A 16,229-nucleotide genomic window follows, 5' to 3' on the forward strand; every position below is an offset into this window, starting at 1 on the left:
CAGCTAGGGAGTCCTCAATGTACGTTTCCATAGCCTTGGTCTCTATACCCAACAGTGAAAACAGCTGTCCCCATGGGGGTGTAGCGCCGAGGAGAAGGTCTATCACGCAGTCATAGGGTCGATGCGGAGGAAGCGAAGTGGCCCGGGCCTTACTGAAAACCTCCCAGAGGTCCTGGTACTCCGCGGGAAGGTGTGAGGCTTCTTCCGAGCCCATAAGAAGGTGTCCCGGAGCTGCGCCTACTTCAGGCATTGAGAGTGGCAAAATGGGTTCCAGCCCATGATAGCACCAGCAGTCCAGTCGATGAGGGGATTGTGACGCTGGAGTCAAGAAAACCCCAATACCACGGGTACCTGAGGAGACTTGATGAGCATGAACTGCATAGTCTCACTGTGGTTCACTGACACTCGCAGGTTGATAGGAGTGGTATTATGGGCGACTGCCTGTAGAGCACCCATCCAGCGCTCTAATGTCCATGGGAATGGAGAGGGGCTGAGTGGGGTTGCCCAGCTCTGACACCAGGTGTCCATGACATTCTAATTGCCCCCAGAGTCAATGAGTACCCGGAGAGACTTATACTGGTCGCCCCACCGCAGGATTGCATGGGGATGGGTACGAGTAAGGGGAGAAGGAAAATTCTCCATATGGCCTACCAGAGTACACATACCTACTGATGTATTCTAATGGCCAGGTAGACATGTAATGACTGGTAGTGCCGCAATACAGACAACTCTTGATGTTAGCTCTGCTGAGTTGCATCGGCTCCGGAAGAGGCGAGTCGGCAGACCTCGGAGACTCTCAGGGGAACTCGGATAACCTCGGATTCTCTGAAACGTAGACGCCGGGGACTCCAATTTTTCCTCAGAGGCGAGGTGATATCCCTGGGCGAGCGAGTGGGACCGGAATTAGATCTCTACCTCCTATGTTCCCCTTAGCCGCCCATCGATCCGGATGATCAAGGCGATGAGTGAGTCGAGATCCGTAGGCAGCTCCCAGGCTGCGAGCTCGTCTTTAACCTCCTCCGATAATCTGTGGAGGAACGTGTCGAACAGGGATTCTGGGTTCCAGGCACTCTCGGCAGCCAACATACGAAAATCAACAGCATAGTCTGCCACACTGCGGGAGTCTTGACAAAGCTGGAGTAACTTCTGGGCAGCCTCTCTCCCGGACAACAGGAGAGTCCTCCAGACTGAAGCATACAGCAGATTGTTGTCCCCACACCACTGTAGCCCAAGCAAGGGCCCTCCCAGGCATCAGCATTATGAGGTATGGGGCTGCAGCTCGAAGATGAGGGAACACAGAGGAAACACCCAACAGGTTTCTGACTCTCCAGCAAAGCATTTAGGAGGAGTTAAGCGAGTTAAGCTGGGGTTACTGAAGGGTTACTGCTGACAGCGGGGTTACTGAGGGGCTGGGAGGTTACTGTCGTGGCTGGCCACCTAACAAACAATCCACGGAAGTCTGCTGGGGCAGTCATGGCAAGTTCGTACTCTCAGAACTCAGGATAAGACGCAGATGCAGACAGTTTATTTTCAAAACAGTAGGCAGGCAAATGACAGGGCAGGCAGAGGTCAGTAATCCAGGGCAGTGTCAAAAGGTACAAAACGGCAGGCAGGCTCAGGGTCATGGCTGGCAGAATGGACAAAACCAGAAGAACTAGAAAACAGGGACTAAAACAAGCAGTTGTATGGGAAAACACGCTGGTAGTCTTGACGAGACAAGACAAACTGGCAACAGACAAACAGAAAACACAGGTATAAATACACAGGGGATGATGGGGAAAATGGGCAACACTTGGAGGGGGTGGAGACAAGCACAAGACAGATGAAACAGATCAGGGTGTAACATGGTATTTTTATTCCATATACTAGCTTAGAACCCCCCACAGTCATTTTTGCTCATCTTAATAAAATATTTCACTAATTTCATACTGTATATGACCACATTGTATAGGTATTTATCATGGTAGGAGACATGAGGTCAATAAACACTTTTGTCCATTCGCAGGTTAATTGAAGGGAAATAGGATGGAACAGAGCTTGACCACAGAGTTTTGTGTTGGGAAAAATGAGATTGAGAAAATGTAACACACCACCTACAAAACCTAATGTAACCAGCAGAGGAATCCACCATCGTCAGACAAGAACAGCCCTTCTATATCACCTCCTGTAATACCTGTCTGCATCCCAAATGGGACTCTATTCCCTTTATGATGCACTACTTTTTTACCAGAGGCCGTTGGTCAAAAAATGGTGCACTATATAAAGACCATAGGGTGCCATTTGGGATGCAACCCTCTTCTGTCTATTTCTTTTACCAGATGTCTCTCCTCTTAACTCTGTGTTCAATCATGCCTCCTCGCTTCCCAGTCATAGCTTGTTCAGCCGGCACAGCCATGCAACAGTGACATATAGCTACGATTATCCAGGATACAGTTCAATTATGATAAACCCCCCTCACACCTCTTAGGCCCTGATTAAAGGCGCAGTCCACAGGGTTGATAAAGAGATCCCATCTGCCTCCCATCACCTAACAGCCATTGCTGTTCGATTATAAACCACTCTGCCATAGTGTTCTGCCTCATGCTTTTCACATCATCACCACACACGTGGACACACACGCGCGCGCTCGCGCACACACACATACTGGAGCAGGGGAGAGCGTGGTGTAGCTTACAGCTGATCCAGATGGATTTAGTTGGGAGACTTTACCATTCACACATGGGGTAGCGAGTCATTCCACCTACCCATCTTCGACCTGTTTTTATTAATATATATATTTTTATTAATATCATGTCTGTGTATTTACTCTACACTCGCATGCGGGTGCACGCACACACCACACATGCATACGCACGCACACACACCTTCTAGATCTCAGAAGCAACGTCACTCTCATCAGAGCAGGTTTGATAAATGGATGAGCAGTGATGAAAAGAAGGTATCAAAAGAGCATGAAAGGAGAGAGAGGAAAGGAGAGCATTAATCCAACATGAGCCTAGCGCTCCACTGAATGCAGGGGGATGGAAAGAGAGAGAGAGAGAGAGAGAGAGAGAGAGAGAGAGAGAGAGAGAGAGAGAGAGAGAGAGAAAAAAATAAGAAGGATCGCTTCTCGTCTGTGTTCCGTCAAGGGAGAAATTACACATTTACGGAGGTTTTTTCAAGCGGCGAAGGGTTCCATAGATCAAAACCAGTGGATTTACGAGCCAATTTTCAACATGAAATATAGACACCAGGAATCCATTTACCCATGTTTACCAGCCTCTCACCACCTCCCACGCTCAGGGATGAAGTTTCCCCTAGGTACAGATCAAGGATCACCCCCCCCCCACCCCCACCCTAACCGTAACCATTAGTGGAGAAGATGCATAACTGACCCCAGATCAGCATCTCGGGGCAAATGTACACCTCCTTCCACCGAAAACAGCTTGTGAGTCCCTCAGATATGCTCTCTCCTGTCCAACTCCAGCAGGTTCCTCCAAATGAAAAGCATATGGCATGATTACAAACACACGCAACCACAGTTAGAAATAAACCATTCAGATGGTATTTACAGTGCCTTCAGAAAGTATTCATACCCCTTGACTTATCCCACATTTTTATGTGTTACAGCCTGAATTAAAAATATTGCCATAGATTTTCAAGTCGATTTAAGTCAAAACTGTAACTAGGCCAACCAGGAAAATTCAGTGTCGTCTTGGTAAACAACTCCTTGTGTTTTAGGTTATTGTCATGCTGAATGGTGAATTTGTCTCCCAGTGTCTGTTGGAAAGTAGACTGAACCAGGTTTTCCTCTAGGATTTTGCCTGGACTTGGCTCTTTTCCGTTTATTTTGATCCTAAAAGGTCTCCCTAGTCCTTGCCGATGACAAGCATATCCATAACATGATGCAGCCTCTAACATGCTTGAAAATATGAAGAGTGGTACTCAGTGATGCATTGTGTTGGATTTGCCCCAAACATAAGGCTTTGTATTCAGGACATAAAGTTATTTTCTTTGCCACATTTTTTTGCAGTTTTACTTTGTATTTGTATTTATCAAGGATCCCCATTAGTTCCTGCCAAGGCAGCAACTACTCTTCCTGAGGTTTATTATGGATCCCCATTAGTTCCTGCCAAGGCAGCAACTACTCTTCCTGAGGTTTATTATGGATCCCCATTAGTTCCTGCCAAGGCAGCAACTACTCTTCCTGAGGTTTATTATGGATCCCCATTAGTTCCTGCCAAGGCAGCAACTACTCTTCCTGAGGTTTATTATGGATCCCCATTAGTTCCTGCCAAGGCAGCAACTACTCTTCCTGAGGTCCAAACAAATGATGGAAAAAAACAAAAATTCAATAAAACAGTACATATAACATTATTACACCACTACATATCTAGAATACAACATTTATAATAGCACCATACATACACGTGTAGAGTGCATGCTCTGGCGTGTGTGTGTGGGTGCATGTGTGTGGGTCTCCTCAAGTCCGCATTGTTCCATAAGGCGTCGTTTAAAAAAAATCTGATTTGACTGCTTGCATGAGTTAATTGATGTGCAATAGAATTCCCTGTAGTCATGGCCCTTTGTAGTACTGTACTTTTTCCAGTCTGTTCTGGACTTGGGGACTGTGAAGAGACCCCTAGTGGCATGTCTTGTGGGGTATGCATGGGGTGTCTGAGTTGTGTGCTAGTCGTTTGAACAGACAGCTCTGTGCTTTCAACATGTCAATACCTCACACAAAGACAAGTAGTGATGCAGTCAATCTCTCCACCACTGTGAGCAAGGACAGATTAACATGCATCTTGTTGTTCTCTCCGTGAACATTTAAGCCCAGCCGTGCTGCTCTATTCTGGGCAAACTGTAATTTGCCTATGTCCCTCTTTGTGGCACTTGATCATATAACTGAGCAGTAGTCCAGGTGTGACAAAACTAGGGGTCTGTAGGACTTGTTTTGTTGATGGCAATGTAGAGCAACGCTTTATTGCGGAGAGAACTCTCCTCATCTTAGCTACCGTTGCGGAAACTGCTCAATTTCCACATGATTAATTACAAGATTTAGTTGAGATATAGGGTTAAGTGAATGATTTGTCCCAAATGCAATGCTTTTAGTTTTGGAAAAATGTAGGACTAGTTTATTACTTGCCACCAAATCTAAAACTGACTGCAGCTCTTAAGTGTTGAAGGGATTTCACTTGCTGTGGATGGCTGACGTGTATAGTGTTGAGTCATCAGCATACATAGACACAGGCTTTATTCAGTGGCAGTGGCAGGTCATTAGTAAAAAATAAATCAATTAGAGGCCTAGACAGTTGCCCTGGGAAATGCCTGACTCTACCTGGATGATGTTGGAGAGGCGTCCATTAAAAAACACAATCTGTGTTCGGATAACTTTCGATCCATGCTATAGCGGGGGATGTAAAGCCATAAAACGTACGTTTTTGCAGTAGCCGATTATGATCGATAACGTCAAAAGCTGCAGTGAAGTCTAACAAAACAGCTCCAACTATCTTATCAATTTCTTTCAGCCAATCATAAGTGTCCAACATGTTGAGCGCACTTTCCTATAAGCGTGCTGAAAGTTGATTCTTCGTTTACTGGGAAATAGCATGGTATCTGGTCAAACACCATTTTTTTTCAAAAAGTTTACTAAGGGTTGGTAGCAGGCTGATTGGTGGGCTGTTTGAGCCAGTAAAGGGTGCTTTTTGCTTTTTGCTATTCCTGGGTAGCGGAATGACTTTTGCTTCCCTCCAGGCCTGAGGGCACACACTTTCCTGTAGGCTTAGATTGAATAGATGGCAAATAGGAGTGGCAATACAGTTCGCTATCATCCTCTGTCATTTTCCATCCAAGTTGTCAGACTCAGCTTGTCATTGTTGATAGACAACATTTTCTTTTTTAAAAACCTCTTTTACACTCACTTTACAGCGTTCAAAATTACATTTGTCTTTCAGAATATTCTCAGTTATTCATGGTGTGTGTAGGTTCAGAATTTGTTGTTTGCATGTCATGCCTAAACTTGCTAATGTTGCCAATGATTTTTTTTATTTTAGTAGTTGTAATGAACGAACCATCTGAATCAATGAATGATGGAGCTTTTGCCCAAAATTTCATTTAAGGTACTCCAAAGCTTTTTACTATCATTCTTTGTGTAATTTGTTTCATAATACAATTTCTTATTTTAGTCGCATGATTTCTCAATTTACAGTACATTTGCCGATCAGCTGTTGTAACGATCTGCGCTGAAAGTCGGGAACAAATTCAGGGAGTGAGTGTTTTAATAAACACAACATAATACAAAATAAGAAGCACGGACAGACATGTCACAGGAACAGAAACAATAACGCTTGGGGAAGGAACCAAAGGGAGTGACATATAGGGAAAGTAATCAGAGAAGTGATGGAGTCCAGGTGAGTCTGCTGACGTGTAGGTGCGTAACGATGGTGACAGGTGTGCGCCATAACGAACAGCCTGGTGACCTAGAGGGAGCACAAGTGACAGTACCCCCTCCGACGTTTGATCTCGTTACCTGTATAAAAGACACCTGTCCACACACTCAATCAAACAGACTCCAACCTCTCCACAATGGCCAAGACCAGAGAGCTGTGTAAGGACATCAGGGATAGAATTGTAGACATGCACAAGGATGGGATGGGCTACAGGACAATAGGCAAGCAGCTTGGTGAGAAGGCAACAACTGTTGGCGCAATTATTAGAAAATGGAAGAAGTGCAAGATGACGGTCAATCACCATGCAAGATCTCACCTCGTGGGGCATCAATGATTATGAGGAAGGTGAGGTATCAGCCCAGAACTACACGGCAGGACCTGGTCAATGACCTGAAGAGAGCTGGGACCACAGTCTCAAAGAAAACCATTAGTAACACACTACACCGTCATGGATTAAAATCCTGCAGCGCACGCAAGGTCCCCCTGCTCAAGCCAGCGCATGTCCAGGCCCGTCTGAAGTTTGCCAATGACTGTCTGGATGATCCAGAGGAGGAATGGGAGAGGGTCATGTGGTCTGATGAGACAAAAATAGCTTTTTGATCTAAACTCCACTCGCCGTGTTTGGAGGAAGAAGAAGGATGAGTACAACTCCAAAAACACCATCCCAACCGTGAAGCATGGAGGTGGAAACATAATTATTTGGGGATGCTTTTTTACAAAGTGGACAGGACGACTGCACCATATTGAGGGGAGGATGGATGGGGCCATGTATCGCGAGATCTTGGCCAACAACCTCCTTCCCTCAGTAAGAGCATTGAAGATGGGTCGTGGCTGGGTCTTCCAGCATGACAACGACCCGAAACACACAGCCAGGGCAACTAAGGAGTGGCTCCGTATGAAGCATCTCAAGGTCCTGGAGTGGCCTAGCCAGCCTCCAGACCTGAACCCAACAGAAAAACTTTGGAGGGAGCTGAAAGTCCGTATTGCCCAGCGACAGCCCCGAAACCTGAAGGTCTGTATGGAGGAGTGGGCCAAAATCCCTGCTGCAGTGTGTGCAAATCTGGTCAAGAACTACAGGAAACGTATGATCTCTGTAATTGCAAACAAAGGTTTCTGTACCAAATATTAAGTTCTGCTTTTCTGATGTATCAAATACTTATGTCATGCAATAAAATGCCAATTAATTACTTAAAAATCATACAATGTGATTTTCTGGATTTTTGTTTTAGATTCAGTCTCTCACAGTTTAAGTGTACCTATAATAACAATTACAGACCTCTACATGCTTTGTAAGTATCAAATAGTTGTTCTCCCCACTGTATAGGGAAGGTAATCAGGGAAGAGATGGAGTACAGGTGAGTCTGATGACCTGCAGGTGCGCGTAACAATGGTGACAGGTGTGCGCCATAATGAGCAGCCTGGTGACCTAGAGGGAGCACAAGTGACAGCTGTGCAGCCAAACTAATTTGCCATTCCTTATGCCTGGTCCCTCTCAACCATACAAGTTTTTAAAACAATTTTTTAATTCCTCATCAATCCATGGGGATTTAACAGTTTTTAAAGTACTTTTCTTAAGGAGTGCATGCTTATTAATAACTGGAATAAGCAATTTTATAAATGTGGAGAGGAAGACTTTAGTGCCTTTTGCAAACAGGATGCATGTTTTGGTAAATTTTTATTCTGTACAGGCTTCCTTCTTTTCAATCTGTCATTAATATTAGTCTTGTGGAGTAACTACAATGTTGTTGATCCATCCTCAGTTTTCTCCTATCACAGCCATTAAACTCTGTAACTGTTTTAAAGTCACCATTGGCCTCATGGTGAAATCCTTGAGCGGTTTCCTTCCTCTCCGGCAACTGAGTTAGGAAGGATGCCTGTATCTTTGTAGTGACTGGGTGTATTGATACACCATCCAAAGTGTAGTTAATAACTTCACCATGCTCAAAGGGATATTCAGTGTCAGCTTTTTTTATATTTTTACCCATCTACCAATAATTGCCCTTCTTTGTCAGGTATTGGAAAACCTCCCTGGTCTTTGTGGTTGAATCTGTGTTTGAAATTCACTGCTCGACTAAGGGACCATACAGATAATGGTATGTGTGGGGTACAGAGATGAGGTAGTCATTCACAAATCATGTTAAACACTATTATTGCACACAGGGAACTTAGCCATGGAACTTGTGACTTGTTAAGCACATTTATACTCCTGAACTTATTTAGGCTTGCCATTACAAAGGGGTTGAATACTTATTGACTCAAGACATTTCAACTTTTAATTTTTTATTAATTTGTAAACATTTCTAAAAAACTAAATTCCACTTTGATATTATGGGGTATTGTTTGCAGGCCAGTGACAAAACATTTCAATTGAATCCATTTTAAATTCAGGTTGTAACACAACAAAATGTGGAAAAAGTCAAGCGGTGTGAATTCTTAAAGCACTGTAAATACCATCTGAATTAACCAAAACCCCAACGTAAATCTGTCATTTAAATAACACACTCTAGATGAATGAGTAAAAAAAGCGCCAATTGACACTGAAACAAACTCACTTTTTCACAAGCTCAAAGATAACCATGCGCTGTATAAAAGCGAATAAAATATAGAATCATTAACGTAAATCCATTTATTTCAGCAATCAAGTGCATTTTGGAAGCTAATTTATTTCATGCGTCTGGATGCTTGGGTGGACATATCATCCTCATATATCCCATCCTGGGGATCAACACATCTATATTCCTTTCGGGGAAGTAATATGACACATCAGTTATTAAATATGTTGTCCTACTATACCTGGTAGAGATTCATTCCTGTAAGTGGCCCTTATGCCAGTGTAATGGAGGAATTATCTATTGGCCTAATTGTTAAGATGGTGGTTTCTCACGCAGTAGACCAGGGTTCAGATCCCACCTGTGACACCATCAGTTCATGATGTTTTAGACTAATCAAATGCACAGACACAGCAACCCTACAATGCTACACTTCTCTGGTTGTCATAGCAGGATTTTAAAGAAGAATAAAAACACAAGAATGACTGTATTTATGCTAATGAAAATATTAATTGTATATAAAAATGATAAGATACTGCAATCCTCAAGAGTCATCCTTTTTTGTGTGTGCCTGTGTGTATTTGTTCCGGGATTGGTGTCAATTCCTTTAAAATTCAGAAAGTAAACTGAACTACCAATTGCAATTTCTATTTTCCTCAAAGCCTTTACTGATGTGTGCATATGAATGAATGAATATCAGCAGATAAGCTCCCTCCTCTTTCCTACTGAGGAAGCGTTTGGGCGAGCTGAGGTCTCCAAATTACCAGTTGTCATCTTTCTGGAGCCAGACTCCCTCCATCAGCACATTGCCGTGCTCCTCTGAGAATTGCCAGTTGGCTTTGTAGCGCTGGTCCCCTGTGCCCTCCCCGAGGTCCCAAAGCTCTATAGACAGTCTCTCCTCGGGCATGTCCAAGAAGTCCATTAGGTCAGAGGTCATGCCCATTATCTGGAGGTCAAAGGTCCTCGGTGTGACAGTGGAGGCTAAGTACTGGGCCAGGGAGGGGCTGAGACGGTTGGCTCGTGGAGTCGGCTGAGGCTGGCCTTGCCCAGTGGTGCCCCACAGACCTGTCAGGTTCTTCATAACCTCCAGACGACGAGGTTCTTCAGCTCTATAGGATACAAACACAGCCTCACATAACACCTTGTTCCTGGCCTGGTTCCATATTGTACTGGCATGTGTTGTCGCCAACTCTTCTATCATTGTACAGTATGGAACCTACCTTGTTTGTAGTCTTCAAGGGAAATCAGTTATTGAATTCTATTGGGTCATTAAATTAACAAAATCATACAAATTCCATAATACAGTATTAGCTGTAATGCTATTTACCCAGTGTCTGTATTGTTCCAGGTGTCTCCTGTGGACTGACCAGGCTTGAGCTGGGCCAGATCTCCAGAGATGTCCTTCTTGGCTGCTCTCGTGCACCCCCTGCTGCCATACACCTTATCGGCTGACCTCTTCCTCTGTCGCTGCTGCTTCTGTCGTAGTGGGCTGGGGTCCTTGGGGGCCCTGATGCTAGGGACCAGTTTAGGCCTCTTGGGCTGGCTCACCTTCTTCTGTGTCGCAAGAAAATCCTTCAGCCTCTTCCAAGAAAGGTACGAGGATACCTGACTGGCTTTGGCACCGGCCTCCACATGCTGCACAGCACCCTGGGACAGCTGGGTCAACTTGGGGCATGACAGTTTAGGTCTCTTGAGCTGGCTCACTTCCTGATTGACAGTAGGACTATCCTTCAACCAAGGAATGTAAAGATTTCTTGCCTTCAACAGCTCCACTGTCAGGGGGCAGGGAAGGTCATGACTGGCATTGGCCTCCACATGGTGTACAGCACTCTGGGACAGCTGGGTCAGCACAGGACTCCACACAGCCTTCTGAGATGAGCCTGGCAAACCAACCCTTCTCAGGATCATCCTGATTGCTGAGGGATTTGTGGGGTGGACACACAGGTCGGACTCCCAAATCTGAAAAGTGTGTTATGAGTTAACAATTGGAATTTCTAAATACATGGACATCATGATTTGAAAGGCTCTGGGAATCTTTTCTACACTAGTAAGGATGGCTTTTTTAAGCCTACAGGCCAAACCTGTCGAATTGTTTATTAAAAAATGTATTATTAGGGTTACCTCAAAACAGTAAACCTGTCAACAACTGAAAAACGAGGAAGTACATTTGCCTACTCACGTTGCCCATTTTTGAATTCCTTTGTTGAGAAGTTTGGATAAATCTTAGTTTGCGCTGAATGGAAGTCTGCGATGAAAGATCTTGTTTGAAATGTCATCCAAGTGATAGCCTATCGAATTTATTTGTTGGAATTTATCTACCTGCAGATTCTGGAATTAAACGTCATAAAAGAGCGCATGGAATAGTGGCGTTGCCTCCATTTCAATGCGCAACCTTATAAACGTTATCGGTCTCAGCTTTTGCACTGAGTTTTCTAATATGTCCAGCTATGCAGTTATCCCTGTGTGATATCATTAAAATCTTACCAAAGTAATTCATTCAAATCTTCCCCAAAATATATATATATATATATATATATATATATATATATATATTAAATATCGATAATTCTCATTCAAAGAAACGTGCATACTTCACCAGCCAACCCCTTTTACGTGACATTTGCATACAAATTCCTGCCCAAATGTGCTCAATAGCATCATTGACATGCAATTAGAAATATTATGAGAAATCTAATGCTGTTCCAGTGGCCAGCGTAAACAAAAAAACAACATGGTCTAATTAACATATTAATGAACTAATTTGTAATTTCACTGGAATGGCAGGCAAGGCCAACATGTCATGATCTTACAGCTTTACATCCCATTTATTTTCAACGTGAATTGTTTCGGAATAAATCTTACATCACTGCTGCAGAGCATGATTTACATTTAGACTTTGGGATGCTCCCTGGTAAAGCGACGGGTCTATGAGCACAACACGTTGAAAATACGTCTTTTTTGTTGTTGTTGCTGGAAAGACATTGAAAGGCAGCTTTTCAACTCCTCTCGGTCACACTCTGTTCTGCGCTGTTTTCTCAATCTCGTTCCACCCCATGCCGGATCTTCTGGTGTTAGCTTCAAGCTCGTGCCTTTAGATGTTTTATGTGCTGATTACAGACCGATTATACTACACCGATTCTAGCATGACTTCAATACGGGAACTATGCTACAAATGAGATATCAGAACACACAAGACCATTTGAAGAAGAAAAAATAGGTTTATTGATTTGGTCAATCTTGTAGGTTGCTTTCAACTCTTCTGATTCAGCGAGGACAGCAGCCCATTTTAGCTTGATCAAAAACTCTCCCACAAGCCAAGATAAGCAAAAACCTTTTGACTTATCTGAAATGGCACTTTCCATGGCTGTTGCTTTTAATGCAATGACAGGGGGTGCCTCCACTAAGAGGGAACACAAAACGACATAAGCAAGGTAACAAAACAGCATGATGAAACAACTGTGGTCAGAGATTACCCTTATTTATGGGCCTGGGCCCGGTTTCCTAAAAGCATATTAAGGCTAAATTAAATTGTTAGAATTTAGCCTTAAAATGCTTTTGGGAAACCAGGCCCAATCTCAAACAGAGAGTAGGCTCATCTCTCCGCCATGGCTCTATTAGCTCGGTCTGGCTATTTACAGTTTATCATGCCTCATCTCAGCCTTCACAAAGGAGGGAGAGGAAGAGTAATGAAAAGGAATGTCAGTCGTTGTATTTGTCATGGTATTGCTGTAAAGGGGAGAGTGGATGTTGGGCCTGGGGTGGTGGTGGTGGGGGTATTGTACAGGAGCATCAGTCACATTTAGGGGGGCTTGGTTATTTGTTATTTGTCTGGGGGGGGGGGTGATGGATGACAAACCCTCCCCCTTTCTCCAGCCCTCCGCTCTACAGGCCACTCCACTGAGGCCAGGGTGGGATGTGACCTCATCCTCTCTCCTCTCCTCCTCAGTCACATAAAACCCCAGGGCTCATTTTCCACGTCAAAGCCTCTTCACCTACTTGATGGACGAGGAACTAGAGGCGGACTCTCTGCGTTTATGCTGGAATGACAAAGAATGCACTGAACGCTGTCAGCCATTGGTCCAGAACATATCTGCATAATTTCACATGCAACTATGACAGTGCCCATTGGAACACTGCCTAAATGTATTCTCTTTGACAAGTTCTATTCAGCCAACTCCTGTTAGACAGCCGGGCTGTATTCATTAGGGTACACTATATGAAAACATATAGCGACGAACAACGAAAACAGGCATTCCTCATAGGACAAGCTCCGGTCGTCCCTCGTTTATATCCGTTTTATTCCATATGGTGCCTAATGAAAACAACCAAGGTTTGTGTGCGTGGGGTGGGTTAAAAGACTTGAGTTGGGGGTGAGTGGGGCTCCCACCACATCAATGATCTGCTCCTTGGCCTCCCCATTGATGTCATCGGGGCCGGGCACCTACAGACCACCCAGTCCTCCTCCCCCTGGGGGCCTGACAGGGCCCACCCCTCCTCCAGCCTTCAGCAGCAGGGCCTTGAAGAAGTGGCGGAGCATCTGTTGTTCGTACTCAGAAAACCATGAGCCTGCTTCAGCTCCTAGACCAGCATCATGCCAATGAGCAGCTCTTTGGACATCTGGACTATCTCCTCTGTGGGCATGGGGTTCAGGTCTACACAGAGAGAACAGAGTAGGGAAAGATGGAGTTAGAAACACGCAGGACGTATCCCGCGTACCACTTTGAGGCCCTGATTTGGGTTGTGTGAAACCGCAATCCATCGTCAGTAACCAAATTGTTTGCCTGGTTTTACTATTCCTACATGGATATGCAAACTCAATCAAGGTGTAATCTCTCCACTACCTGGTAAGAGTGCGTTGCTATTTTTGGGATGGTCTCTCTGACAGGTTGAGCCAATTTTTTTGTCAATACTTTCTGAGGTCTGTTTTCTCTATTCAGGTTGGTGTGGTAGATGTGATTTCTATCGCTTGTGTGAGATAGTGCCTTGGTTTGCTTTCCATATCATTTAGTCCAAGGATACGGTGGTGGTAGGTGGTATGGCTAGCTGCGCACTCACCCACTTCCCACTCTGTCACAAACTCCTCAATGGCCTTGATCTTCTTCTGGCCTACCGAGCTCGGCAGTTTCATCTGTAACACACACACACACACACACACACAATAAGTCGGGATGTCAGGAATATGGGGATAAACTGACAGATTATCCGAGGAGAACTCCACTCCTTTAGCCCTAATGCATTTTGCATAGAGAGTAACGGCTCCCCATCAGTCTTTCAGACGAATAAGCTCCCTCTGCTGCTACGTCTTACAGATATTAGTGCGCCACTAGCGGCATAAATCATGGTTTTTGCTAATGAGAGCTGGGACTGTGTCCCGCCTCCCAAATGGCACCCTGTTCCCTATAAAGTGCACCGCTTTTGACCAGAATCCTATAGGCCCTGGTCAAAAGTAGTGCACTACATAGGAAATAGGGTACTATTTGGGACTTAGAGCCAGGTCTAACATGCTCCAGCCACTCTCAGCATACATCACAAGCTATGAGACCACGCATGCTAGACCGGTGACTTAAAGTAAAATAAATGGATCTTTTGGACCCTTGTAAAAATGGAACGTTGGTGGAGAGTTTTCCAAAACCATCTCAAATTGATTGTTTGAGACGAGTGCTTTATATTGGCCTTTTGTAAAGTTGAGGTCCTAGGATGATATTTTTGGAGGGGAACAATCTAAGCAAAAACCCATATGCTGTTCCTATATACAAATCATATGCAACTGATCGTTTTAGTGAATGGCCATGCTTACCCTCTGACTGCGCAGTGAGACTCCAGCTGATTTGAAGTCGGGGAATATGATGCCTGCTATCTCAGGAACAGCTTGTTGTGGACAGACGGAGACAGTAGAGAGGTGAGCAAGACAGACTTAGTCACTTTTTTTTAAAGCAGGGTGGCATCAGGGTCCTTTTAATTGCAAAACACACTTGAAATCGTAACCACACAAAAAAAATATTGATAGGAGTTGCACGGGGCCTAATGGAGGGCAAGGTGGAACCCTTCACCATATTTCTCACAACTATCAAGATACTCTCAGATCTCTACAAAAGCATGGGGTGGGGGTGATGGTTGATTTACCAGTTTCTCTGTCTCTCGTTTCAGTGGGAGCTTCTTCTTGCTGGCCTTGCGCTATGTACGTCTCATCTGTGTTGGTGTCGGCGGCAGTGATGAGCTCCTGCAGGGACTGGGCTTTTCTTCTCACGCTCCTTTTTCCTGCTCTCAATCATCCGCAGCTCCTGCATCAGATACTCCTCTTCTTCCACCTGCAGGGCAAAACGGGGAAGTGCAACGTGAGTGCTGGGTCATGTTCATCAGGACAAAAATGAACTGAAACAGGGAGCTACTGTCTGAACTTGTCTACTCAGAAAGCTTATTTGAGTTTTCCGTTGCAAAACGTTTTGCCCTAATGAATACGACACTGAACTATAACACAGCATGAAATGTTGGATCCAAACTGGGGAATAAGCTGCACCTTCAAAACACTAACAGTGGAATTGTCTTAATAATAATAGATTTATTTTGAATAGCGCTTTTCATACAGAACCTCACAAAAAAATATAATTAAAAACAAAATCTGCCAGCCAGATGGCAGTTCATGGGATATGGTCCTCCACAGCTGGATGATGATGCAGTTCATTAAAGGAGTAGATGTAAATGTAGATTAAGTGGAGGTGGTGTAGAGGGTCCAGCCAGGGAGGGAAAACATGTCAGACTTGAGCATATCCTTAGGCACCCCTGTCTCTAAAGTTGTATCAATCACATTGATTTATAAAGCCTTTTTTTACATCAGCCGATGTCACAAAGTGCTGTACAGAAACCCAGCCTAAAACCCCAAACAGCAAGCAATGCAGATGTAGAAGCACAGTGGCTAGGAAAAACTCCCTAGAAAGGCCAGTACTCTTCTGGCTGTGCCGGGTGGAGATTACAACAGAACATGGCCAAGATGTTCAAACGTTCATAGATGACCAGCAGGCTCAGATAACAATAGTCAATGGTTGTAGAGGGTGCAACAGGTCAGCACCTCAGGAGTAAATGTCAGTTGGCTTTTCATAGATGATCATTCAGATTTAGAGACAGCAGGTGCGGCAGAGAGAGAGAGAGTCCAAAACAGCAGGTCCGGGACAAGGTAGCACGTCCAGTTCACAGCTAGTCCTACTGCGGTTTCCTGCGACCTTCGTGACGCGCAACAAATATGTAGATCTTGGGC

At 44.5% G+C, this 16,229-nt stretch overlaps 1 protein-coding gene across 1 annotated transcript; it reads right to left on the bottom strand.

Annotated features, from left to right (window-relative positions):
- Positions 1-9,039: 9,039 nt before the first annotated feature.
- On the bottom strand, positions 9,040-11,365 carry LOC115107364 (uncharacterized). The gene is made up of 3 exons (XM_029630758.2): positions 11,157-11,365; positions 10,305-10,936; positions 9,040-10,086 (listed from the first exon to the last, which is right to left on the bottom strand). Exons 1-3 carry the CDS (start codon positions 11,163-11,165, stop codon positions 9,738-9,740), a joined length of 990 nt encoding a protein of 329 aa, XP_029486618.1. The 5' UTR covers positions 11,166-11,365; the 3' UTR covers positions 9,040-9,737.
- Positions 11,366-16,229: the final 4,864 nt, after the last annotated feature.

Source organism: Oncorhynchus nerka, linkage group LG24 (assembly GCF_034236695.1).
Source record: "Oncorhynchus nerka isolate Pitt River linkage group LG24, Oner_Uvic_2.0, whole genome shotgun sequence".
NCBI lineage: Eukaryota > Metazoa > Chordata > Actinopteri > Salmoniformes > Salmonidae > Oncorhynchus > Oncorhynchus nerka.

Bases quoted from the DNA above. Each gene is read 5' to 3' on its own strand.
- LOC115107364 (XM_029630758.2), bottom strand. The intron at 10,087-10,304 runs GTAAATAGCATT...TGTATCCTATAG, and splicing joins TGGAACAATACAGACACTGG to AGCTGAAGAACCTCGTCGTC.